This window comes from Balaenoptera musculus, chromosome 8, assembly GCF_009873245.2.
Source record: "Balaenoptera musculus isolate JJ_BM4_2016_0621 chromosome 8, mBalMus1.pri.v3, whole genome shotgun sequence".
NCBI lineage: Eukaryota > Metazoa > Chordata > Mammalia > Artiodactyla > Balaenopteridae > Balaenoptera > Balaenoptera musculus.
The window spans coordinates 73,006,510-73,034,028 of NC_045792.1; the positions used below are offsets into that span (position 1 = coordinate 73,006,510).

Here is a 27,519-nt window from a genome sequence, read left to right on the forward strand (position 1 = left end):
ATAATTTAAAATGTCTTCCTTCCTTCCTTCCCTTCTCCCTCCATCCCTCCCTTCCTACTTCCTTTCCTTCATTCCTTTCTTAATATTGTTTTAATTCACAAAGCTCCTGTGGAGGCCATATGGTTTCTCAGATTTAATTTAACTTTGGGTGGCATAATTGTGTTATCACTCACTCATAATTAATTTCTATTTGTAGTTCACTGAAGAAATTCACAGTTAGGTGCCTTTTTTATGCTTTTGACTGTTATCTAAGTTAAAATTGATTCACTCTTTTTCCTTTTTTTTTTTTTTTTTAGAAACAGTGAATCACATTCCTTCATCATTTTATAGAATAATGTTAGTGTATTCTGTTATCATTTCTGCCTCTTTCTTTGATTCTAGCAGGTTTTAGTTTATTTGCCCAACTACCTAAATCTGAGCTAGATGTAATAAATAATTAGTATATAATTAAAAATATAATTTAAATATAAGCTTTAAAAAGCAGATTGACCTATGTATGTTTGAGTGCTACCTTTACAAATTACCAGCTCTGTGATCCTGGATCTGTTACTTTCCTTGTCTGAAGCTCTCCTTCCTTCAGAAAAGGTTAAAGAAGAATTTTATATATATATGCATATGTGTATAAATTATATATGTGTGTGTATGTATAGTCTTAAAAAAGAACACACACTCTAATTGGAGTAAATGATACATATCCTTCTGTACTTAGCTTTTGTAGCTCAGCAATTTCTCTAAGATAATCCCTTATTAACATTATTTTAATGGCTCAAAAACCCAATGTAAAATTGTCCATAAATTGTTTTGATTTATATTAGAAATAATGCTGCATGTAAAAATATAAAATATTAAAAATCTTTTTATAAATATGAGAGAAGAATAATAAGATAAATTCCTAGCAGTGGCCTCCCTAGGTCAGAAAGGTTCTACCCAGGATGGTTTTAGGGCTGCCAACTTGTCTTTCTAGAAACAGTGTGTGGGTGTTGATATTCCCAAACACCATTGCCAAAGCACTGTGCTATCAAACTTCTAAATTCCACACTGATCTTTTATTTTTAATTTTTTAATTTTGCAAATATCTTATTTCAATGAAAGTTTTTGGGAAGTTATCACTTACTATTGTGTTATATATATTTTTATATTTTATGCCACATAATATTTCAAACTGATATACTATAACCATACTATAAATATATATGCTCTGTGTTATAGTATTTTCTTGATGTTGTGGTTAATAATTTTATTTGGAACTTTAAAAAAATAGTTTTGTTTGCAGTGATGTTGTATAGATTACATCTTACAATTTTTAAACTTTCTTGTGTGTGAAGTGGTTATGTTAAAATGTGCTGACTCACCCAGATAGGCCACATGTGCAGAAACAGTCACATTCTCCCTGTGGAGCCATCTGGGCCTCGTCCTTCTTAGAGCAGTAGCCTTTTGGCAACCTTATTTCTTCAATAGAAATTAGACTGTTTAGATTCTGTCTCTTCTGGAGTCAGTTTTGGTGTATTATATTTTCAAGATATAATGGAACAGGGCTTCCCTGGTGGCGCAGTGGTTAAGAATCCGCCCGCCAGTGCAGGGGACACGGGTTTGAGCCCTGGTCCGGGAAGATCCCACATGTCGTGGAGCAACTAAGCCCGTGCGCCACAATTACTGAGCCTGCACTCTAGAGCCCGCAAGCCACAACTACTGAGCCAGCATGCCACTACTGAAGCCCGTGTGCCTAGAGCCCGTGCTCTGCAACAAAAGAAGCCACCGCAGTGAGAAGCCTGCGCACCACAACAAAGAGTAGCCCCCGCTCGCCGCAAATAAAGAAAGCCCACATGCAGCAACGAAGACCTAACGCAGCCAAAAATAAATTAATTAATTAATTAAAAAAAAAGATGTAATGAACAGACTTCACTTATACTAGTAAACAATACAGAAGATAAAATGTGTAGGAACAGACTTAACTAATGTGCAGGACTTATATGAAAAAGATTTTTTAAAACCCCAAACTCCTGAAGAACATAACAGGTGATTTAAACAAATTGAAAGTCATACCATGTTCCTGAATGGAAAACACAAAATAAAATTGTCTGTGTTCCATAAATTTATATTTTAGTGCGATCCCTATAAAAATGCTAAGACTTAAAAAAAAACAAAGAAACCATAGACAGGCTGATTTTCTTGTTCTTGTGGAAAAATAAACATGTAAAATTGTCCAGAAACACTGAAAGCAATTGGCAGTGAGGGTGGACCAGCTTTACTAGATAGAAATTCTGCCAAGCTTCTATAATTAGAATAATTACTGGTACGTGATTGTATAAATTAATGGAGCAGAATAAAAATCTAGAAATAAACCAAAATATACACAGATCTCCAGAGGGATCCCTTCCTCTCCTCTGTCATGTGAGGACACAGCAAGAAGTCATGTCTGTGAACCACAAAGCAGGCCCTCACCAGAGTCAACCTGTGCCTTGATCTTAGACTTTCCAGCCTCCAGAACTGTGAGAAATAAATTTCTCTTGTTTACAAACCACTCAGTTTATGGTATTTTTGTTATAGCATGGTGAATGAATTGAGACAGGGACCTTCAGCATTCACTAAAATTTCTGTGTGTTTTGGTCTGTCCCCATGTCATAATCACCTCCGAAAGGCCCCAGCTTCTAACACCATCACCTTGGGGGTTAGTATTTCAACGTATGAATTTCGGGGGGATGCAAACACAGACTGTTTAATAACATGTTGGGACAATTGGTTAGCTATCTGAACAGAAGTAAAGTTGGAACCATACCTCTTAGTGTATACTATGATAAAAAAAAAACTGTAGTAATGAAACTATAAATGTACCAGAAGGAAGTGTGAATGAAATAGAGAATATGGGCTAAGTCAGTCTAATTATGATCAAAATCCAGAAGCCATTAAAAAAAAAAGATTTATGAGTTTGACTGTTAGTAAAGAATTTCTACATAGCAAAGATCAGTGTAAGCAGAATCAAAAGATGAAAAATCATATGCTGAGAGAAAACATTGCAAGTCATATTACAAAGGTCTGATCTTAACTAACAAAGAACTCTTATTTGATAAAATTTGATAAGAAATTTGGTAAGAGAAGGACTAACAACTTGGTGGAGAAACGGAGAAAGGATATAAGTAGATGGTTCACATAGAACTGCAACATATGAAATAATGCAAAACCTCATGATAATGGAAATGCACATTAAATCTAGACCAGTATATCATTATTTTGTACTTGCCATATTGGCAGAAATCTGAAAGTTTGATTATATGGGCTAGTGTCACCTGTGAGGAAATTGGCCCTTACACATTGCTGATTGGAGTCTTCATGAGTAGAATTGCCCTATGGCAGGTAATTTATGTTTAGCAGAATTACAAATATGTATATTCTCTCTGACCCAGTGTTTTTATTTCTAGGAATAGATTTACTCCTTTATACTTCTGTAGAGTTACTCATGTATGAATGGGGTTAGGTATAATGTTATTTACAGCATTGATTGTCATGGTAAAATTTCAGGAACTACGTAAATGTCCATCAGTAGAGAACTGGATCAGTAGATTATGGTACAACCATGATACGGAATCCTATACAGCTATGTAAGAGAAAGAAGTTCTATAAACTGATATGGAAAGATCTCTAAATTATATTGTTAAGGAAAAAAGCAATGTGTAGCACAGTGGGTATAATATGCTTCCATTTGTGTAGAGGAGGGAAGGAAATACATATATAGTATTGCATTGTATATGCATAAAAATTCTTTTGAAGGATATATAAATACACTTTTTGATGTTTAAACTGTATGAATGTTTTACCTAGTGAAAAAGTAATTGTTGAAAAATATAATAGATTCTTAATTCTAGTTCTATTTTTCTTACAGTAGCTTCCCATTACTCAGAATAAAATCCAAGGGCTTTATGTGATCTGACCCCTGCTTAACCCTGATCTCACCGCCATGGAACCTTTCTCACCCAGCTCAACCACAGTGGCCTTCTTGCTTTGCCTGGAATCTTGTGCTTTGCATTTAATATCTTCTATGGCTAGAAGGCACTTCCTCCAGATATTTGACTGGCACACTCCTTTACTTCATTTCCTTCTCCGCTCACATGTATCAGAGAAGTATTCGCAGACCTATCTAAAATTCTAAAAGAGTGTGTCCCCCCGCCCCTTGCTCTAACCTCTACTCTGTGCTTGAGTTTTCTTTATAACACTACTATTCTCTGTTAACATTCTCTGTTCTTTATTCTCTATTCTTTGTCTGTTCATTGTCTTTGTCTCCCCCACAAGATTGTAAGCTCTGTTAGGACAAGGACTTGGTCTTGTTTGTTGCTGTACCCCATCACCATGATCAACGCCTGCACTTAGTAATGCTCAGCGAATACTTATAGTAGAAGACTACTGAAATAATTTCATATTTTGAGACAAGTATATAGGGTTTCAGGTCATTGGTAATGAAAGACTTAAGGCACTACAGTTTCGGTAATTTCTAGTGTACCTCTGAGTATTTTGCTGAATGTGTTTCCTTGGTAATTAGTTTTTGTTTTTTACTGTGAACCAAGCAGGTTTCACTATACTGTTCTGGGAAGAACCGTATGAAATTCTTGATTAGAAATAATTGCTCCCTGCGTATCCCCAATAACATCTTAAATTTGGTTCTTCTTATTTCTTTCACCAATGATAATATCATTTTTCAAAATTAAATTCTCAGGTTACTGAATTCTAGAAGCCAATTTGTTTTTATTGTACCTGTATTATTAAAATGAGTTGAACATTTAATTTTGGAAGTAGAGAGGTTATGGCAATATTCTATATCCATGATTCCTTTATTTTTTTTTTTACATCTTCATTGGAGTATAATTGCTTTACAATGGTGTGTTAGTTTCTGCTGTATAACAAAGTGAATCAGCTATATTTATACATATATCCCCATATCCCCTCCCTCTTGTGCCTCCCTCCCACCCTCCCTATCCCACCCCTCTGGGTGGTCCCAAAGCACCGAGCTGATCTCCCTGTGCTATGTGGCTGCTTCCCACTAGCTAGCTATTTTACATTTGGTAGTGTATATATGTCCATGCCACTGTCTCACTTTGTCCCAGCTTCCCTTTCTATCCCCCTGCCCCGTGTCCTCAAGTCCATTCTCTACGTCTGTGTCTTTATTCCTGTCCCGCCCTTGGGTTCATCAGAACCAATTTTTTTTTAGATTCCATATATATGTGTTAGCATACAGTATTTGTTTTTCTCTTTCTGACTGACTTCACTCTGTATGACAGACTGTAGGTCCATCCACCTCACTACAAATAACTCAATTTTGTTTCCTTTTATGGCTGAGTTATATTCCATTCATGATTCCTTTATAACCATTTTTAAATTGTACTGGATCAGGCTATCTTGCTTAAGTTAATTCCTGCTACTCAAACTTGAGAAAGTTTATTTCTGTTAAAATTTAGAATTACTAAGCCTAAATTAGAGCATACATACAATAAGGAAATAAAAAACAGAGACTAATTCCCTCTTAATAAGTCTGTGGGAATTGCTTATTTCATATAAAACATTTCTTAAATTTACATTGTTGCATCTGATTGCAGCAGACTGTGGCCAAAACACTGTTATGAATTTAAAACAACTTAATGTAGTTATATTTTCAGTTTCCCCAAATAGAAATTATTACCATATTTGATCGGTAAAGTTTAAATTTTTGTTATCTATTCCTAGCCAGAAACATCATCATATATGAATAGGATTTAAAGTATTAGAACTTCTCGATAATATCTGTTTTTTTATTATACCAGGTAGTTTTGGATGTTGGTTGTGGAACTGGAATTCTCTCTATGTTTGCTGCTAAAGCTGGGGCAAAGAAGGTTCTTGGAGTTGATCAGTCTGAAATACTTTACCAGGCAATGCATATCATAAGGTAGATGCATTTTTACGGCTTGATTTAAGATTATTCTTAAATTTAATGATTAATATCAATTGATTTTCTTGTCTTTAATAGCGATCCAATGCAGACTCAAGACACTTGTCTTTTAGTAAAAATTCATTCCAGAATAATAAGATTTTAAGTTGGATTGACCTAGACATGTTTGAGCTATGAATAATTTTTATATAGTTTTCTGTCCTTCCAATTATGGCTATAGATATGCTAATTACAATAATATGAAATTAGAAATCATGGACATATAAGGCAGTGTTAGAAGACTTGCTACAAAACTCAATATATCAGTAGTATTTCCTTTAGCAAATAGCAGTTCAACTAAAAAGACTAAGGATTATCTTTTTCTTTTTGACAACACTAGCCCTTGTGCCTCCTCAAATTAAAATAAGTAAATTCCAGAATGGCTACAAACTTAATTATGTTCTCTAAAAATATCTCCTCTCTTTGAGGAATTAAGTTGGTTAGGTTAATTGATATGTGATTGATTTTACAGTTGGCTTATATCCTAGTAAGAAGACCTTCATTTGAACTACAGCTTTTAGAACTAGATTTTGTTAGCTGTGTACTTAACCAAAGCATGTTACATTTGGAACTTTGGAATAATTTCCAGAATAATTTTAATAGCAGGCTTCTTAGTGATTCTTTTTTCCCCCAGCTTTATTGAGATATAATTGACACATAATATTGTGTGAGTTTAAGGTGTAAAATGTATTGCTTTGATACATTAATATATTACAGAATGATTACCACCATAGTATTAGCTAACACCTCCATTGTGTCACATGAAATAATTACCATTTCTTTTTTGTGTTGGAAACATTTAAGGTCTACTCTTTTAACAGCTTTTGTGATGCTTACGTTAGATTCTCAGCAATGATTCTTAAATGGTCCTCCCACTGATACATATGTTTTATTCTTAAAATTGGTTAATATTGATCATTTCTGATTCGTATAAAATTTAATTATGTAAAATGTTTAAATTTTTAGATTTTATTGCATTGAAGTCTAGTGTTGTGGTTAAGAGTGCAAAGTTTGAGTCAGACAGGTTTGAGTCCTTGCTCTGTCCCTTCCCTGTTGTTTGAACTTCAGTTAAATTATATCTAACCTCTTTGAAACCTCAGTTGTTTTACTGTCAAAATGAAAATAATGATGACTACCTCATATGGTTATGAGTAAGGTAAATAAGTTATAAGTAAGATATGCACCTCAGTCTCTTTGGCATATTGCCTGCCCTGGCATGTAGTAGGTATTCAGAAGTTAGCAACTGTTATTACTAACAAGTACCAAATTAATGTTAATGAAAAAATGACATTGCTCTTAGATTTTTTCATAGAGGTTTGTGGTTATTATTTTCATATTAGAGAATATGCATCTGTGTTGCATATGCATATGCAATCCATAATCTAGTAAAGTTTTTTTATTTCTTATGTTGCCATTAACTACAACAGCATCATTTTGGGGGTTCTGTAAAGAGCACCCTCTCTTGCTTGTGCATTACCATCCAAACAGATATGAGAACCACTGTCCCAGAGAAGAGATTGTTTTAGATGAATTATCAAAATTTTATTGTTGTGATAGTAAGATTACTAATAGTAAGATATTTCTATTAGAAATTCTCATCTTATGAAAGACCATGTTCATTTATGTATTCATTTGTCATTTTTGATTTCTGTAAGGTGAGACTAGATGTGCTCTCATTTTAATTCCTTTATGGAAGAAAAAGATAGTGATAGCACTCATTTTATTTTGTTTTGTTTTCATTTTATTTCACAGAAGCCCTGATTCCTAGTGACTTTTTAGAAATATGTTTGTACAATGATTATAATCAAATTCATTGTGTATGAAATTTAGTGCTGGAGTGTATGGAAATTTTGCATGAGAGCATTTATTGAAAATGACTTAGCATTCAATTCTAGGTACTTAAATTTAACAATAAAAGTTGCTAACATTAACTTACTACTTTCTATTTAATTTCTTTTGAGGTAGGTACAAAAACAGTACATATATATATATATATATATATATATATATATATATATATATATATTTGTTTTTATAGAGATTAGGAAATTGAGATACAGAGACTACGTAACTCTCCTTATTTGTAGTGCGGCCAGGATTAGATCCCAGGCAGCCTGACTCCATGGTCCATACTCAAAGCCAATTTACTATGCTGTCTCTCCATTTCACTACTCACAGGGCATGTATTGGTTGCATTCAGTAGTTTGCTTTACTTAGAACCTATAGAGTTTGAAAATCAGACCTTTTTGTTTTGGATGAGCCAACATTGTACTTTTCTTCAAAGATGTTCTCCTTTGTCTTCTTTTTTTTTTTCCACATCTTTATTGGAGTATAAATGCTTTACAATGTTGTGTTAGTTTCTGCTGTACAACAAAGTGAATCAGCTATATGTATACATATATCCCCACATCCCCTCCCTCTTGAGCCTCCCTCCCACCCTCCCTATCCCACCTCTCTAGGCGGTCACAAAGCACCGAGCTGATCTCCATGTGCTATGCAGCAGCTTCCCACTAGCCATCCGTTTTACATTTGGTAGTGTGTACACGTCACTGCTACTCTCTCATTTCATCCCAGCTTCCCCATCCCCCCATGCCCTCAAGTCTGTTCTCTACATCTGCGTCTTTATTCCTGCCCTGCCACTAGATTCATCAGTACCGCTTTTTTAAATTCCATATATATGTGTTAGCATATGGTACTTTTCTCTTTCTGACTTACTTCACTCTGTATGACAGACTGTAGGTCCATCCACCTCACTACAAATAACTCAATTTTGTTCCTTTTTATGGATGAGTAATATTCCCTTGTATATATGTGCCACATCTTCTTTATCCAGTTATCTCTTGATGGACATTTAGGTTGCTTCCATGTCCTGGCTATTGTAAATAGTGCTGCAGTGAACATTGTGGTTCGTGACTCTTTTTGAATTATGGTTTTCTCAGGGTATATGCCCAGTACTGGGATTGCTGGGTCCTATGGTAGTTCTATTTTTAGTTTTTTAAGGAACCTCCATACTGTTCTCCATAGTGGCTGTATCAATTTACATTCCCACCAACAGTGCAAAGGGGTTCCCTTTTCTCCACACCCTCTTCAGCGTTTACTGTTTGTAGATTTTTTGATGATGGCCATTCTGACTGGTGTGCGGTGATACCTCATTGTGGTTTTGATTTGCATTTCTCTAATGATTAGTGATGTTGAGCATCTTTTCATGCATTTGTTGGCCATCTGTATGTCTTCTTTGGAGAAATGTCTATTTAGGTCTTCTGCCCATTTTTGGATTGGGTTGCTTGTTTTTTTGATACTGAGCTGCATGAGCTGCTTGTATATTTTGGAGATTACTCCTTTGTCAGTTGCTTCATTTGCAGATATTTTCTCTCCATTCTGAGAAATGGAAATTCTGTCTTTTCGTCTTGTTATGGTTTCCTTTGCTGTGCAAAAGCTTTTAAGTTTCATTAGGTCCCATTTGTTTATTTTTGTTTTTATTTCCATTTTTCTAAGAGGTGGCTCAAAAAGGATCTTGCTGTGATTTATGTCATAGAGTGTTCTGCCTATGTTTTCCTCTAAGAGTTTTATAGTGTCTGGCCCTACATTTAGGTCTTTAATCCATTTTGAGTTTATTTTTGTGTATGGTTTTTAGGGAGTGTTCTAATTTCATTCTTTTACATGTAGCTGTCCATTTTTCCCAGCACCACTTATTGAAGAGGCTGTCTTTTCTCCATTGTATACTCTTGCCTCCTTTATCAAAGATAAGGTGACCATATGTACATGGGTTTATCTCTGGGCTTTCTATCCTGTTCCATTGATCTATATTTCTGTTTTTGTGCCAGTACCATACTGTCTTGATTACTGTAGCTTTGTAGTATAGTCTGAAGTCAGGGAGCCTGCTTCCACCAGCTCCATTTTTCTTTCTCAAGATTGCTTTGGCTATTCAGGGTCTTTTGTGTTTCCATACAGATTATAAAATTTCTTGTTCTAGTTCTGTGAAAAATGCCACTGGTAATTTGATAGGGATTGCATTGAACCTGTAGATTGCTTTGGGTAGTATAGTCATTTTCACAGTATTGATTCTTCCAATCCAGGAGCATGGTATATCTCTCCATCTGTTTATATTATCTTTGATTTCTTTCATCAGTGTTTTATAGTTTTCTGAGTACAGGTCTTCTGCCTCCTTAGGTAGGTTTATTCCTAGGTATTTTATTCTCTTTGTTGAGATGGTAAATGGGATTGTTTCATTAATTTCTCTTTCTGATCTTTGTTAGTGTATAGGAATGCAAGGGATTTCTGTGCATTAATTTTGTATCTTGCAACCATACCAAATTCATTGATTAGTTCTAGTAGTTTTCTAGTGGCATCATTAGGATTTTCTATGTATAGTATCATGTCATCTGCAAACAGTGACAGTTTTACTTCCTTTCCAATTTGTATTCCTTTTATTTCTTTTTCTTCTCTGATTGCTGTGGCTACGACTTCCAAAACTATGTTGAATAATAGTGGTGAGAGTGGGCAACCTTTTCTTGTTCTGATCTTAGAGGAAATGCTTTCAGTTTTTCACCATTGAGAATGATGTTTCCTGTGGGTTTGTTGTATGTGGCTTTTATTATGTTGAGGTAGGTTCCCTCTATGCCCACTTTCTGAAGTGTTTTTATCGTAAATGGGTGTTGAATTTTGTCAAAAGCTTTTTCTGCATCTATTGAGATGATCATATGGTTTTTATTCTTTAATTTGTTAATATGGTGTATCACACTGTTTTGTGTATATTGAAGAATCCTTGCATCCCTGGGATAAATCCCACTTGATCATGGTGTATGATCCTTTTAATGTGTTGTTGGATTCTGTTTGCTAGTATTTTGTTGAGGATTTTTGTGTCTGTGTTCATCAGTAATATCGGTCTATAATTTTTCTGTGTGACATCTTTGTCTGGTTTTGGTATCAGGGTAATGGTAGCCTCGTAGAACGAGTTTGGGAGTGTTCCTCCCTCCACAATTTTTTGGAAGAGTTTGAGAAGGATAGGTGTTAACTCTTCTCAAAATGTTTGATAGAATTCACCTGTGAAGCCATGTGGTCCTGGACTTTTGTTTGTTGGAAGATTTTAAATTATGGTTTCAATTTCATTACCTGTGATTCGTCTCTTTATATTTTCTAATTCTTCCTGGTTCAGTCTTGGAAGGTTGTACTTTTCCAGGAATTTGTCCATTTCTTTCAGGTTGTCCATTATATTGGCATATAGTTGCTTGTAGTAGTCTCTTACGATCTTTTGTATTTCTGCGGTGTCAGTTGTAATCTCTTCTTTTTCATTTCTAATTTTATTGATTTGCATCCTCTCCCCTTTTTTCTTGATGAGTCTGGCTAAAGGTTTATCAATTTTGTTTATCTTCGCAAAGAACCAGGTTTTAGTTTTATTGATCTTTGCTATTGTTTCCTTTGTTTCTATTTCATTTATTTCTGCTCTGATCTTTATGATTTCTTTCCTTCTATAATTTTGAGTTTTCTTTGTTCTTCTTTTTCTAGTTACTTTAGGTATAAGGTTAGATTGTTTATTTGAGATTTTTCTTGTTTCTTGAGGTGAGCCTGAATTGCTATGCACTTCCCTCTTAGAACTGCTTTTGCTGCGTCCCATAGGTTTTGGATTGTCGTGTTTTTGTTGTCATTTGTTTCTAGGTATTTTTTGATTTCCTCTTTAATTTCTTCAGTGATCTCTTGGTTATTTAGCAGCACACTGTTTAGACTCCATGTATTTGTGTTTGTTACTGTTATTTCCTTTAATTGATTTCTAGTCTCATAACGTTGTGGTTGGAAAAGATGCTTGATATGATTTCAGTTTTCTTAAATTTTCCAAGGTTTGATTTGTGACCCCAAATGTGATCTGTTCTGGAGAATGTTCCGTGTGCGCTTGAGAAGAAAGTGTATTCTTCTGCTTTTGGGTGGAATGTCCTAAAGATATCAATTAAGTCTATCTGGTCTATTGTGTCATTTAAAGCTTGTGTTTCCTTATTTATTTTCTGTCTGGATGATCTGTCTATTGGTGTAAGTGGGGTGTTAAAGTCCCCTACTATGATTGTGTTACTGTTGATTTCTCCTTTTATGGCTGTTAACATTTGCCTTATGTATTGAGGTGCTCCCATGTTGGGTGCATAAATATTTATAATTGTTAAGTTTTCTTCTTGGATCGATCACTTGATCATTATGTAGTGTCCTTCCTTATCTCTTGTAACAGTCTTTATTTTAAAGTCTATTTTATCTGATATGAGTATTGCTACTCCAGCTTTCTTATGATTTCCATTTGCATGGAATATCTTTTTCCATCGCCTCACTTTCAGTCTGTATGTGTCCCTAGGTCTGAAGTGGGTCTTTTGTAGACAACATATATATGGGTCTTGTTTTTGTATCCATTCAGCCAGTCTGTGTCTTTTGGTTGGAGCATTTAATCCATTTACATTCAAGGTCATTATTGATATGTATGTTCCTATTACCATTTTCTTAACTGATTTGGGTTTGTTTTTGTGGGTCTTTTTTTTCTCTTGTGTTTCCTGCCTAGAGAAGTTCCTTTAGCATTTGTTGTAAAGCTGGTTTGGTGGTGCTGAATTCTGTTAGCTTTTGCTTGTCTGTAAAGCTTTTGATTTCTGCATCAAATCTGAATGAGATCCTTGCTGCATAGAGTAATCTTGGTTGTAGGTTTTTCCCTTTCATCACTTTAAATATGTGCTGCCACTCCCTTCTGGCTTGCAGAGTTTCTGCTGAAAGATCAGCTGTTAACCTTATGGGGATTCCCTTGTATGTTATTTGTCACTTTTCCCTTGTTGCTTTTAATATTTTTTCTTTGTATTTAGTTTTTGATAGTTTGATTAATATGTGTCTTGTTATGTTTCTCTTTGGGTTTATCCCGTATGGGACTCTCTGTGCTTCCTGGACTTGATTGACTATTTCCTTTCCCATGTTAGGGAAGTTTTCAACTATAATCTCCTCAGATATTTTCTCAGACCCTTTCTTTTTCTCTTCTTCTTCTGGGACCTCTATAATTTGAATGTTGGTGCATTTAATGTTGCCCCCTGACGTCTCTGACACTGTCCTCAATTCTTTTCATTCTTTTTTCTTTATTCTGCTCTGCAGTAGTTATTTCCACCATTTTATCTTCCAGCTTACTTATCTGTTCTTCTGCCTCAGTTATTCTGCTATTGATTCCTCCTAGAGTATTTTTTATTTCCGTTATTGTGTTCATCACTGTTTTCTGTTTAGTTCTTCTAGATCCTTGTTGAATATTTCTTGTATTTTCTCCATTCTGTTTCTGAGATTTTGGATCATCTTTACTCTCATTACTCTGAATTTTTTTCAGGGAGGTTGCCTATTTTTTCTTCATTTATTTGGTCTTGTAGGTTTTTACCTTGCTCCTTCATCTGTAACATATTTTTTTGTTGTTGCTTTTTTTTTTTTTGATGGGTGGGGCTGTATTCCTGTGTTACTGGTTGTTTGGCTTGAGGCGTCAAGCAGTGGAGTTTGCAGGCAGTTGGATAGAGCTGGGTCTTGGTGCTGAGATGAGGACCTCTGGGAGACCTCACTCTGATTAGTATTCCCTGGGGTCTGAGGTTCTCTGTTAGTCCAGCAGTTTGGACTCGGCCCTCCCACCACAGGAGCTTGGGCCCGACCTCTGGCCTGGGAACCAAGATCCCGCAAGCCGTGTGGCGTAGCAAAAAAAAAAAAAAAAAAGCAATACAATAACAAAGAATAAAAAGCAGAATAAAATTAGAAAGATAAAAAATATATTAGGAAAAATAAAAATATAATTGAAACGACTGCAACAAGGTAAAATAAAACCACAACAGAAAAAAGAAAAAAAAGGGGGGGGGGGAAGCAAGCCAAAAGTAGCAGAACAATAACAAAGTATAAAGAGTAAAAGAAAATTAGAAAAATAAAAGATTTATTAGAAAAAATAAAAATATAAATGAACCAACAAGGTAAAACACAACCCCAGTCTAAAAGAGGAAAAAAGAAAAAAAAAGCCTTGGCTCTGGGGGCAGAGTTTAGGCAAGAGTGGAACTTAGGCAGGGGTGGGTTTTAGGTTGGGGCAGTACCTAGGCAGGTGGGGGGGTGACGTCTCAGCATGGGGCGGGGCCTAGGCTCAGGACCCAGCAGCCAGAAAAAGTCTAGGGAGTGGGGCCTAGGCAGGCAACGTTCACGCCTGGGGCGGGGCTTCTGCTTAGGACCTGCGCAGAAGGGGAGAGGCAGCAGGTACGAAGGAGGGCCTCTGCAGTGTGGGGTTCCAGAGTTTGGAGGTAGGGCCCTGGGTGAGGGTGTGTGGGTGGGGTTTAGGCCCAGCATGGTTGGAGGGGTTCACAGAGGGGGTCTCCGAGTGTAGAGGTGGGGCCCTGGGTGGGGGTGTAGGGGCGGGTCTTGGGCTCTGCCTGGCAGGAGGCTCCAAGGGCAGAGGATTAGGCCTGGGAGCCCAGTAGGCTCCCTGGTGCCTAAGTGGACTGGGAGAGCACCGGCTGTGTTCTCTTCCATGCCCCCCCACGCCCACTGTCTCCCCCAGGGTCTCCCTGGTCCCCGCTGGACCCCTAACTGTGTGTGTGTCCCACTGGGTGTAGGAACTCCTCTCCTCCCCCAGCCACCGCTCAGGGATGCCAGTCCGGGAGGTCCGGCCTTTACTTTTCCTCCCCCTCCCCCCCTTCCACTCCCTCAGGACCCTCGTGGCTGGAGGGGGCCTAGGTGGGCAGAAGATCAGGCCCGGGATCTCAGCAGGCTCCCGGGGGCCCAAGTGGGCAGGGAAAAGCTGGCCACGCTCCCTGTTGATCCTCTGCCCTCCTGATGGTCCCCCAATTTCCTGCTTTGGGCGTGGGATCCCTTCCCCTCCCCCAGCCGCCCCTCTGGCCACCAGTCCCTTCCTGCCTCCACTTCTCCTCCCCCTTCACTCCCCCCCACAGCCCCCATCCTACCCAGTTGCTGTGGGTTCCTTCCGTCCCCTTAGGTGTCCATGGTGCCCCACTGGTGCCTGGTAGGTGCCCTGGTTGTTCAGAGACGTGAATTCCGCATCCTCCTAGTATGCCATCTTGACTCCACCCCCTGCTTTTTTTATATTGTGAAAAGATAGCTATTTCCATAGTGTTCTCAGCATCTCTCCTTTGTCTACCATTCGAATATTTGAAAATTATACTGTGGGGTGATATAACCTCTGTTCTTCTGTTTGTGAATGTCCCTGTAGAAGAATATTCAGGAAACAGGTTATTGTTAATATCCCCAGCATTTACTGGCTCATTATTCTACCAGTTGAGGAGGCAGAATAGCATACTTCTCTCAGCCTCTGGAACCATATGACTTGATTTCTAATTTTGGCTTTTTGACTGTTTAGCTTTATGAAAATGGGCAAATTGCTTAACTTCTTTAACCCCGGTCTCTTCATTTATAAAATGGGGTTGATGGTAGTACCTATCTCACAAGATTATTTTAAGGATTGAATCCATTTGTGGTGCTTTACAAAGTGGCTGACATGTATCTGCTTACTAAATGTTAGTAATTATAATAATATTAGGTGATAACTGCAGTGGTATGTTTGGCTTGGCACCAGTGCCTCCGATAATACTTTACATTTGGTTGGTTATGTTTCTAAAATGATCATTTCTTGCAGCTGTCCACCAACATATGATGACTCTCTTTTTTGTATTCTTTCTGTTTCACAGTCTGTTCTCTTACACCATAAAACTTCAAGTATTAGCCAGCTGTATTCCGTATTCACTCTCCTCCCTTGAAATCTACGCTAAGCTTCTCTTATACTTGTCTATTATTGCACTGGAGTTTTCTAGAACTATCATCAGTCAGTGAAAGCAACTCTTCTGATTAGCAGGCTGTGAATTGTCTTTAGTAATTCTGAGGCTTCTTTCTCTGTCAGAAATCTATACACAGCAGGATTTCTGTAAAACTCCATAAGCTTACATCTGAAAAAAGTACTTTAAATTCTAAAAGATGGATACTTTTAAAATACATGTTTCATTATTCTTTTAGATATATTCAACTTACAATCCTTGAGTTGTGTTCAAAATAATGATAAAATAATTTTTATTTTTCTTTGTTTAAAAAAGAGATCTAACATTTCTAAAGAAATGAGTGTAGATGAGTGTAGAATGGAGTAAGTTTTGGCTTTAATGTAAACTGATATATATATATATATATTAGGGCTTATATACATATATAAATTATTTGTATATAAATTGGGACTTAATAAGAAGGTCAGGCTTGCAGTTCTGAGGTTGCAGACGTGAATAAAGTAGAATATGGATTTTTAAAGATGTTATATTAGCAGGGACAAATAGAACTCAAAGTGATATGGAAGGAATGAGAAATTGTTTCTTTTTCTAGCTGTCACATTCCAGTGAATGATCATTTCAAAAACATAAACTTACCTAAGGACAGCAAAGCTATTCAGTTGCCAGACAGTTGTATCCAATGTTCACCCTCAGGAAGCAGGGGTAGCCTCTGGCAATATTTTTACCATTACTCTGGCTGCCTTTGGTTTCTCATTGACTCCGCTGTGGAATAGCTCATTATTCAGACTTTTGGATGTTATTGCAGAGGAGTTTTCATGAGAGGATTGATCTATCATATGGCTACAATGCAGTGCTTTCAATCTCAGTATGACATTAAAGATGCAGTCTTTTATATTGCCTGTGTCTAGAATACTGTTAAAAATGAAACATTAAGAAAAGCCTAGATCTGTTGTCATATTTATGTAAATATCCTTCTCTGGATTCTAGGATAAGAGCTTTATCTTCTTAATATTTTTATCCCTGTAACACCTGGCAAAGTGTCTTATATGTGGTAGATACTTAGTGAAAGGTTTTTGAGAAGAATAAAGTAACTTAATGAATTTAAAGGTAGTGGTGGTATATATAATATTTGGAACAAGATCACAAAATACACCAGGATAAATTCTTGAAGTAACGGGTGTTTTTTCATATTTGTTTCTAAATATAATAGAAATAATAGAAGAGCAAGTTAAAGCTGAAGGGAACTTTGAACCACTGATGAAGCTAAAATGCTAAAAAAAAAAAAAAAATTTGCTGCTCAGGAGTCTTCTAATGAAGGTAATGAAGGTGATCAAGACGCCTTACATGGAAACTAAATTCAGTTTTTCTTGCATCCCACCATCCCCTTAATTTTGTGTCAACTCAGTGGTCCTGTCTTGGGGGGCCCATGACTACCCACTAGTTCAGTGGTTCACTGGAAGAACTCACATGACTCAATATAAAGTTGTGTTCCCAGCTAAGATTTATTACAGCAAAGGATATAGTCCAGGGACAGCAAGAAAAAGATATCCATAGGTAAGGAGGTCATGTACAGGCTTCCACAAAATCCTTTCTTCTCTGCAAGAGTCACACAAGATGTACTTTTCCTTCTAGCTGTGAACCTCAGAGACTCTTATGATATGTCTCTACCCAAGGAAGTTTGCTTGAGTCTTAGAGTCTATAGTTCTCAAAGAGAACTGGTCACATAGGCACATACCTGCTGTGTGACCAGCCATTGTACAAACCCATGTCAGATACCAGGTACATATCAGGAACCTTCATGTTTACTTTAAACATGCTGTCCTCTGATTTGTCTTGGTCCACAGCTTCACGTGTATAGAATAGCATCATTAACCAGAAACTACATGAATGTTCAGGAGTTTTGTTCTTACGGTTTGATGAATTATTGCCACGGTTACAGAAAGAAGTATGAACTGAGAGAACAGACCTGCATTAACTCTTCTCACAGGTCAAATGGAAACGTGGGACTCAAACTTGACGTTTCCTTCATCAGCACACTTGCTGGAGATAGAGTCCTCTTGAAAAGCCTTATTGTTTCTCAAATCCATCCCTTGTCTACAGTTGATGTTTCTTTTATATTTATTTATTTATTTTTATTTATTTTTGGCTGCGTTGGGTCTTTGTCACTGCACGCGGGCTTTCTCTAGTTGCAGCGAGCAGGAGCTACTCTTTGTTGCGATGGGCGGGCTTCTCATTGTGGTGACTTCTCTTGTTTTGGAGCACGGGCTCTAGGCGTGCAGGCTTCAGTAGTTGTGGCACGAGGGCTCGGTAGTTGTGGCTCACAGGCTCTAGAGCACAGGCTCAGTAGTTTTGGCGCATGGGCTTAGTTGCTCTGTGGCATGTGGGATCTTCCCGGACCAGGGCTCGAACCCGTGTCTCCTGCATTGGCAGGCGGATTATTAACCACTGCGCCACCAGCAAAGTCCCTTGTTGATGTTTCTTAAATCCGTGCCTTAATTCACATTCTTGTATTGTGTATATACTTACATGAATTAACACATCTGCACATAAGTAGCTCGGTTGTTTGTATTCAGTTATTTGGTTTTCTGTCATGTACTCTCTTAGTGCAGCCAGATTGATTTTCCTACCAATTCTCTTCCCCTTTAAATAAATAAAGGAAGAAAGGGGTAAAAAGTTGTCTTTGTGTTGGGAAGACATGAGAGGATAAAGGAGAAACTAAAAATTACCTCTGATCCTGGTATGAGGTCTCACTATCAACATTTTGGTAAGGCTTTTTAATGACTTAGGTTACAGGAGATGAAATACATGGAAATGTAAGCTTTACGAAAAATATCAGCTCCCTAAGGTTAGACAGGGATTTTTCTCCGTTTCATTCACGGATGTGCCCCACCACCTGGAAGGGTACCAGGCACACAGGTAGGTATTCAGTGTAAATACTTACTCAGTGAATGAATGAATGAATGTATTTTCAAGACCCAGGACATCAAACATTCAAAGCCAGATAAATTGTCAACACCAAAGACTGAAAACATATTGTCTCTGCCTGAATCCAGGTTATTCTTTCTTCGTTGTTTTTCATTGTGTTAGAAGCTAAGCTATTGCTAATTTTAAATAATAAATGTCCTCAGTGTTAGTAATTCCACAGCTACACTCCTGTAAACACAAATGGTACATTTGGGAGGGAGGCAGCTCATGGAATAGATTTGTTCTAATTGCAAGTCTGTCCCCTACATTGAAATTATCTGCCTGGTAGTACTTGTTGTTTATGAGATGTCCTTACATCTTTCCCCTATCTCAAATAGTTAAGGATTCTTGGTTTTTTACATTTATGAATGGAGGACTAGATTATTTCATAAAGGTAATTGGTATGGGTTTTCTCTCATCTCCCTGAGAAGAAAGGAGGGAGATCTGTTCTGGGCACCACTTCTCCTATGATATTTCAGTTCCTTTGTCACTTCCACTTTGTATACCTCTTGACATCAGGCATTTGTGTTGTGAAAAATGGCTCCCACCTCCACTACAGGCTTCTCTGATGTGTGCACTGAGCACTGGATCCTTCTTCACAAGTTTACCAAAATGATTTGATTCTCCTTTTTTTCCCCACTAAATTTATCAGAATCTTTGGTTGTTTGATATCACCTTCTAAAATTGCCATGAGTTTATAAATTTATTACATTTTGTATTACTTTATTGTCATTTCAGCATGCTTGGGGAACAAGAGAGAAATATGTATGCTTGGGTGCCATAGCTAATTGAAAGCAAAGTAATATTATACCTTGTATATTTTTATATCAGGGTATTCCCTCCCTGTCCCCCTGCCTCATATGCATTTTGAAAAAATAGTTGTTATCACCCATGTATTCTTCTAGGTAAACTTTATAATAATTTTGTCACCAACTTTAAATGCCATTTAGTTGATAAGGTGTTCATTGTATGAACCCCTGTGGTACTTTATGCTGTTTGCACGTCTGTCTCCCTGCTAGACCGTGTTCTTTCTTAGAACCTAGACTATGTCTTTTATCAAAATCACATTGGGCAGAGGTACATTACAAATTTGATCCTATATTTCTCATTCTAAAAATCCTGAAATGGCTCCTCATTATCTCTAAATAAAATCTAGACTCCTTTGCATCCCCTCTAACTACTTCCCAACTTTGTCACTACATACTACCTCTTGTTGCTCTAATCATACTAAACTATTTATAGCTCTTCAAACTTGGAATTTCTTTTCCATACACACACACACCCACACACACACACACACACACACACACACATAACCACAGGCAGTTTGTGCACACAGAGATGAGGCACCCTCCTTTACCCCCATGCTCGCATACATCTTTGTGGATGCTCTGTTTTTTTCCTGACTAAGCTCAAATGTCACTCACTTAGTTAAGGGCTTATTATATTAGCTCCTATGGACCCTGTGTTCTTTACTGCTCTGAATCCCTTAGACCATGTTCTTAAGTGCACAGACCATGTCTTTTATCTCTGTATGCCCGGTATCAGATAATTAATCATGATGATGTCCCTGTATCATGAGATAAAGCTTAAATTGCTACTTTTAAGATAGGAAATAATATAGGATAGTGATTGTTGTTCTAACAAAATGTTCACTTAGAAAAATAGATAATTTGTGTTTATTGGATTAGTTAAGAGACTTACTTAACATACTCTTTTTATTATGATGTTGTATTTCTGTAGATTAAATCTATGCTAGTTTTGAGCAGGTGTTTCCAGAGATAGAATTCATTTCGAATGCTTTTATGCTAACGTAGGGTTTAGTGATTGGACACTTGAGAAAAGAAAAATAAGTAAAATCTATAGTTTCTTTCATGAATGGTAAATCAGGTGGTGATTAAGATGAGCAGTCTCATAAAAGGGGTTATCTACATGAATGATATCTGTGTTGTGATGTTTTAATACAGAATTACTGGGAATTATGGCCTTTGTCTTTTTTTCTGTATTCCCTGAAATCTTAATCTTTCCAGTTATATTTGAACAAGTAATTACTGAGGCAAATAGGATTATGACTTGTAGCAGACAATAAACAGCCTGAGCAGATGGCCTTTTACAGGACACACCTTGTTTCGCATGAGCATTCTGAAGATATTTCTACGGCAGTGGGAACATTTTGCTCTTTTTAGAAGATTGCTTTCTGTTTCCTTTGAAGTGTTTGTAATTGTGAAAGCCCAATTAAATATTTCAGTAAATAGTAAGCAACTGCAGCAATTTTTTCATAGAGAATTTTATTAAATACCTCTTTGAAAAAACTCAGATGGGATATAAACATCCTTTCTTTTTTACCTTTGTGTGAGATATACATATTAAAAAGTGCATAACACATAAATTATATGTTCTAATATGCATATGTATGGATAAATAATAGGAAAGAGAACATTTCCAGCACTTCAGAATTCCTCCCACCTCCATTTTCCCTTTTTCAGTCAGATGCTCTCCCTGCTTGATTGAGGTAAGTACCATCCTGACTTTGGTGGTAATCACTTCCTTTATATTTTAACCACTTAAATGGGCATAGTTTCGTTTACTCAATTTTGACCTTTAGATAAATGAAATCATATATTATTCATTCTTTTTGTCTAGCTTGTTTTGCTCAACATTATTTTTAGTGTTCATTCATGTTTATTGTTATATAGAATGCCATTGATTAATATATCCCAATTTATCTTTTCTGTTCCTGATGGGAATTTTTGTGTTTTCCAGTTTAGGTCTGTTAAGAACGATTTTGTCATGAACTTTTTGTACATGTGCCTGGTGCACACATCTGTGGGGTATATATTTACATATAAAATTGCAGGCTTTAGGGTATACATATCTTCAGATTTTCTCAATATTGCCAGGCTGTTTTCCAGAGTGTTTATACCAATTTATACTTCTACCAATAGTATATAACAGTTCTGGTTGGTATTGCCTGCCTTTAAGAATTTTTTCCAGTTGGTTGTATAACAGTATCTCATTGCAATTTAAATTTGCATTTCTGTGATTATCAGTGAGGCTGAGCATCTTTTCATGTGATTATTGGACATTTGGATTTCCTTTTCTGTGAAATATCTGTTTATGTCTTTTGTTCAGGTTTCCATTGAGTTGGGCCTTTTTATTATTTGTGGGCAATCTTTAAATTTTTTTTTATTTGAGTTGTTTATAGGTTTTATGTAATGAAAAAGTTCTCATTCTTGCTGCTATTTCACTCTCTTCATAGTGTCTTTGATGTACTGAAATTCTCAGTTTTCATGAGCATCATTCATGTTTATAGTTGCCACTATATGTGAGTTGGGTAAGAAGTCTTATGGAGGTGTTTTCCTATATTCTCTTATAAATTTTATAGTTGTGTTTTTTACATTTAGGTTTGTAATCTACCAGACATTGTTTTTTGTATATGGTATGAGGTAGTGATCCAGATTTTTATTATTACCATTACTATTATTATTTGTAATCTGTTTAAATGACCTAGTTGTCCCAGTCTCACTTAGTGCAGAGACCATTCTTTCCTCTCTACTTTGCACTGTCATATTTGTTGGGAATCAAGCATCCATATATGAGGCCAGTATAACCTTTATACCAAAACTCTTCTAAGGCAGTAGAACAGAAAAGTATAGGTCACTCATTTGTGAACATATGTTCAGACATCCTATTCAAAATATTAGAAAATTAATTGAGCGATATATTGGAAGGTAAAGTTTATCCCAGGAGTACAAGTTTGGTTAAATTTGAGAAAATCAACCAGAAAAATCTTTTGAGATATCTCAGGAAAAAAAGTGGTAAAATTCCATATCCCTTCAATGTATCTATATATTAAAACTCTTAGCAAACTAGAACTAGAATGTTATATTGTAACATGGTACAGTGTATCTACAAAAACCAAAATTACAGCCTAGAACTTGATGAAGCTTTGAAAGTGTTCACTTTAAGTTCAGGAACAGGACAGGGATACTTGCCATCACCTTTTCTATTCAACACTGTAAAGGAGATCCTAGACAGTGGAGCAAGGCAATAAAAAGAAGGGTATAAGAATTGGAAATGAAGGAACAAGACTGTTCTTGTTCCCTAGTAATATGTTTGTGAATATTGATATCAGAAATAAGCTATAAATAAGTTATTGCAATAATAAACTATCAAGGTGCTGAATACTTTAATTTTTTAATTTGACGTATAGTTGATTTACAATGTTGTGTTAGTTTCTGGTGTACAGCAAAGTGATTAAGTTATACATATATATATTCTTTTTCATATTCTTTTCTATTATCATTTATTGAAAGATACTGAATATAGTTCCGTGTGCTATACAGTAGGACCTTGTTGTTTATCTGTCTTAATATATAGCAGTTTGTATCTGCTAATCCCAAACTCCTAATTTATCCCTGCCCTCTTCCCCTCTCTGCCTTTCCCCTTTGGTAACCATAAGTTTGTTCTCTATTTCTGTGCCTCTGTTTCTGTTTTGTATATACGTTCGTTTTTATTACTTTTTAGATTGCACATATGAATGATATCATACAGTATTTATCTTTCTCTGTCTGACTTATTTCACTAAGCATAATATTCTCTAGGTCCATCCACGTTGCTGCAGGTGGCAATATTTCATTCTTTTTAATGGCTGAGTAGTATTCCATCGTGTGTGCATGTGTGGGTGTGGGTGTGGGTGTGTCTGTGTATCATATCTTCTTAATCCAGTCATCTGTTGCTGGGCACTGGGGTTGCTTCCATGTCTTAGCTATTGTATATGGTGCTGCTATGAGCATTGTGGTGAATGTATCTTTTTGAATTAGTGTTTCTGTTTTTTCTGGATATATACCCAGGAATGGAATTGCTGGATCATGTAGTATTTCTGTTTTTAGTTTTTTAAGGAACGTCCATACTGTTTTCCATAGTACCTGCACCAATTTACATTCCCACTAGCAGTGTAGGAGAGTTCCCTTTTCTCCACATCCTCTGCAGCATTTATTATTTATAGACTTTTTAATGATGGCCATTCTGGCTGGTGTAAGGTGGTACCTCATTGTAGTTTTGATTTGCATTTCTCTAATAACTAGTGATGTTGACCATCTTTTCATGTGCCTATTGACCATCTGTATGTCTTCTTTGGAGAACTGTCTACTTAGGTCTTCTGCCCATTTTTTCATCGAGGTGTTTGTTTTTTTGTTATTGAGTATTATGAGCTGTTTGTATATTTTGGAAATTAAGCCCTTGTCAGTTGCATCATTTGCAAATATTTTCTCACAGTCTGTAGGTTGTCTTTTTGTTTTGTTTATGGTTTCCTTTACTGTACAAAGTTTGATTAGGTCCCATTTGTTTATTTTTGCTTTAATTTTTATTGCCTTGGGAGACTGACCTAAGAAAATATTGTTAACGATTTATGTCAGAGACTGTTTTGCCTATGTTCTCTTCTAGGAGTTTTATGGTGTCATGTCTTATATTTGAGTCTTTAAGCCATTTTGAGTTTATTTTTGTGTATGGTGTGAGGGGTTTACATGTGGCTGTCCAGCTTTCCCAACACCACTTGCAGAAGAGACTGTCTTTTCTCTACTGTATATTCTTGCCTCCTAGGTCAAAGATTAATTGACTGTAGGTGGTGGGTTTATTTTCGGGCTCTCTTTTCTGTTCTGTTGATCCATATGTCTGTTTTTGTGCCAATACCATGCTCTTTTGATTACTGTAGCTTTATAGTATTGTCTGAACTTTGGGAGGGTTATGCTTTCAGCTTTGTTCTTTTTCCTCAGGATTGCTTTGGCAATTCTGGGTCTTTTGTGGTTCCATATAAATTTTAGGATTATTTGTTCTAGTTCTGTGAAAAATGTCATAGCTAATTTGATAGGGATCACATTCAATCTGTAGCTTGCTTTGGGTAGTATGGCCACTTTAACAATATTAATTCTTCCAGTCCAAGAACATGGGATATCTATCCATTTCTTTAAATCATCTTCAGTTTCCTTTACCAGTGTTTTATAGTTCTCAGTGTATAAGTCTTTCACCTCCTTGGTCAGGTTTATTCCTAAGTATTTTTTTTAAATGCAATTTTAAAAGGGATTTTTTTTTTACTTTCCTTTCTGATATTTCATTTTTAGTGTAAAGAAATGCAACAGGGGCTTCCCTGGTGGCGCAGTGGTTGAGAATCTGCCTGCCAATGCAGGGGACACGGGTTCGAGCCCTGGTCTGGGAAGATCCCACATGCCGCGGAGCAACTGGGCCCGTGAGCCACAATTACTGAGCCTGCGCATCTGGAGCCTGTGCTCCGCAACAAGAGAGGCCGCGATAGTGAGAGGCCCGCGCACCGCGATGAAGAGTGGCCCCCGCTTGCCACAACTAGAGAAAGCCCTAGCACAGAAACGAAGACCCAACACAGCCATAAATAAATTAAAAAAAAAAAAAAAAAAAAAAAAAAAAAAGAAATGCAACAGATTTCTGTATGTTAATCTTGTATCCTACTACCTTGCTGAATTTCTTTATCAGTTCTAGTAGTTTTTGTGTGGAGGCTTTAGGTTTTTCTATATAAAGTATCATATCATCTGCATGTAATGACAATCTTTTCTTTTCTGATTGCTGTGGCTAGGACTTCCGATACTATGTTGAATAGAAGCGGTGAGAGTGGTCATTCTGTCTTCTTCCTGAATTTAGTGGGAAGGCTTTCAGCTTTTCACCATTTGGTTTGTTGAAAAATTTTGCATGTATATTCATCGAAGATATTGGCCTCTACTATATATGTGTGTGTGTGTGTGTGTGTGTGTGTGTGTGTGTGTGTGTGTATTTTCTTTTGTTTTTTGTAGTGTCTTTGTCTGGTTTTGGTATCAGTGTGATGGTGGCTTCATAGAATGACTTTGGAAGTGTTCCCTCCTCTTCACTCTTCTGGAATAGTTTGAGAAGGATCGGTATAAGTTCTTCTTTGTATGTTTGGTAAAGTTCCTCAGTGAAGCCATGTGGTCCTGGACTTTTGTTTGCAGGGAGTTTTTTTATTACAGTTTCTATTTCACTTCTAGTGATTGTTCTGTTCAAATTACCTGTTTCTTCTTGATTCAGTTTTGGTTGGCTGTATGTTTCTAGAAACTTGTCCATTTCTTCTAATTTGTTGGCATATAATTGTTCATAGTACTGAATACATAATTAATATATAAAAATCAATTGTATTTCTGTAAAGAACATGAAGCAGACACTGAAAATTAAACTATATCAAAGTGTATTGTTAATATTTCTAACCTCCTCCCAGACAATGCAAGGACGTTAAGTCACTTTTAATGGAAAACTCATCCAAAGGATGAATGGCCCCCAATAGATGCTGTGCATGAACTACGAGTCAGCTGTTTTGACAACTTCTTCCCCATTTTACCCTCTGACATTGGTTAGTATTTCCTTGCCATGTACTTCTCTGGTATCTTTAATCTTACAACATTTTCTACAATGATTTCTGCAAAGAAAAAAACCTGTGAAGACCCTAATGACTATCAGGATTTGAACCATTCTCTACCAAGCTTATTAATAACTCAGTAGAAATGTTATCTAATTTCTCTTTTTCACATCATATTTCGAAAGCTATCTAAACTCCCCTCTCAGTGAGCTGGTTTTTGTTTCCTCCCTCTGTCTTTTCTCCTGTTGATGCCCCCATTCTTTTGCATGTCAAAAACATCATGCAGTCCTATCCTTGTTAACTGAACAAAGTAATCAGATACTGCCTCTTGAATATTCTCTTGGCTTCCATATAACAAGATTACATAAAGTGCTCAAGAAGGAGGAGTTGCTGATTTCCACATCTTTTCTTATCTTTGCCAATAGCATTAAATTATATTGTTATCATAAAGCCAGTCTAAGTTGACTTGCATGCATAACATGCCTACTATTTTAGAGAACTGTTCTACTTGAGGGTTGGGGTGACGACAGGGGATTACCTCTCTTGGGATAGATAAACTGCAGCCCTGCTCTTACTCACTGTAGTAGTTTAGTTGTTGTATCACCTGGAAGCATCTGTTCACAGCCTCTGTCATCGACCCAAGTAATCCTTTCAAGTAATCCTTTCCAAGTACACCAAGATCTGTCATCGACCCAAGTAATCCTTTCTACTCAGTTGTATGTAAAATAAGTGATAGTATCCTCCTGATTGTTTATCCATGCCAGTAATGATTTCACCAGCTTTTTCTGGGATGTCTCTCAAAAATGTCCTATCTCTTTCACAAAATATTCTCAGCACTCAGGAGTCCTCTGACCGTGTCCTCCTCCGTTTGTATCGTCTTTGGGGTAACCCCAAGCTTTAAGTTCATTACTTTCATAGTGGATACTTCATCTTCCCAGGCAGCCATATAAGCATAAGAAGGCCTTCCAGTGAGAGGAAAAACTGTTCTTCTAGTCCTTTCTTTTGCCATCATTTCTTCTCTGAAAAGACTGGCATTTTTTCAGAAATGCTAGTAACAGCCAGATAGTGTATTTTTTTACTATCTTCCTCTCTGCCTGCTGCTGCTTATCAGGCCAGTAGCTACTTTCTCTGAATCTCAGTTTTGCCACTTCATACCAAGGATGAGTAGGCAACCATCCCAGGATTAGATCCTCCTCTTATTTTTCAGTCTCCTCCTTTTTCTGGCTAAAAAGTGCCTCAGCTTTTTGGATTCATGGATCTGTATGAGAGTCCTCCTCACAGCACTACTCTGAGATAAAATATTTTCAAATCAGACACACAGAAACCTGATTACCCAGGATTACCCAGAGAGATTATCCAGTATTAAGCTTTGTTAATAATTTCAATGATACAGGCAATCAAGAGACTCAGAAAAAGCAGGGAGCAATCTGGTACATAGAGCAGGACTCCTTACTGTGGAAGTT

At 36.7% G+C, this 27,519-nt stretch overlaps 1 protein-coding gene across 2 annotated transcripts in view; it reads left to right on the forward strand.

Annotated features, from left to right (window-relative positions):
• PRMT3 (protein arginine methyltransferase 3) overlaps window positions 1–27,519 on the forward strand; it is a 142,856-nt gene that overhangs the window by 23,199 nt on the left and 92,138 nt on the right. For both annotated transcript variants that reach the window (XM_036862275.1, XM_036862274.1), the window contains exon 9: window positions 5,787–5,908. In XM_036862275.1, coding sequence (XP_036718170.1) covers window positions 5,787–5,908 — 122 coding nt within the window. The remainder of the gene's footprint in view (window positions 1–5,786; window positions 5,909–27,519) is intronic.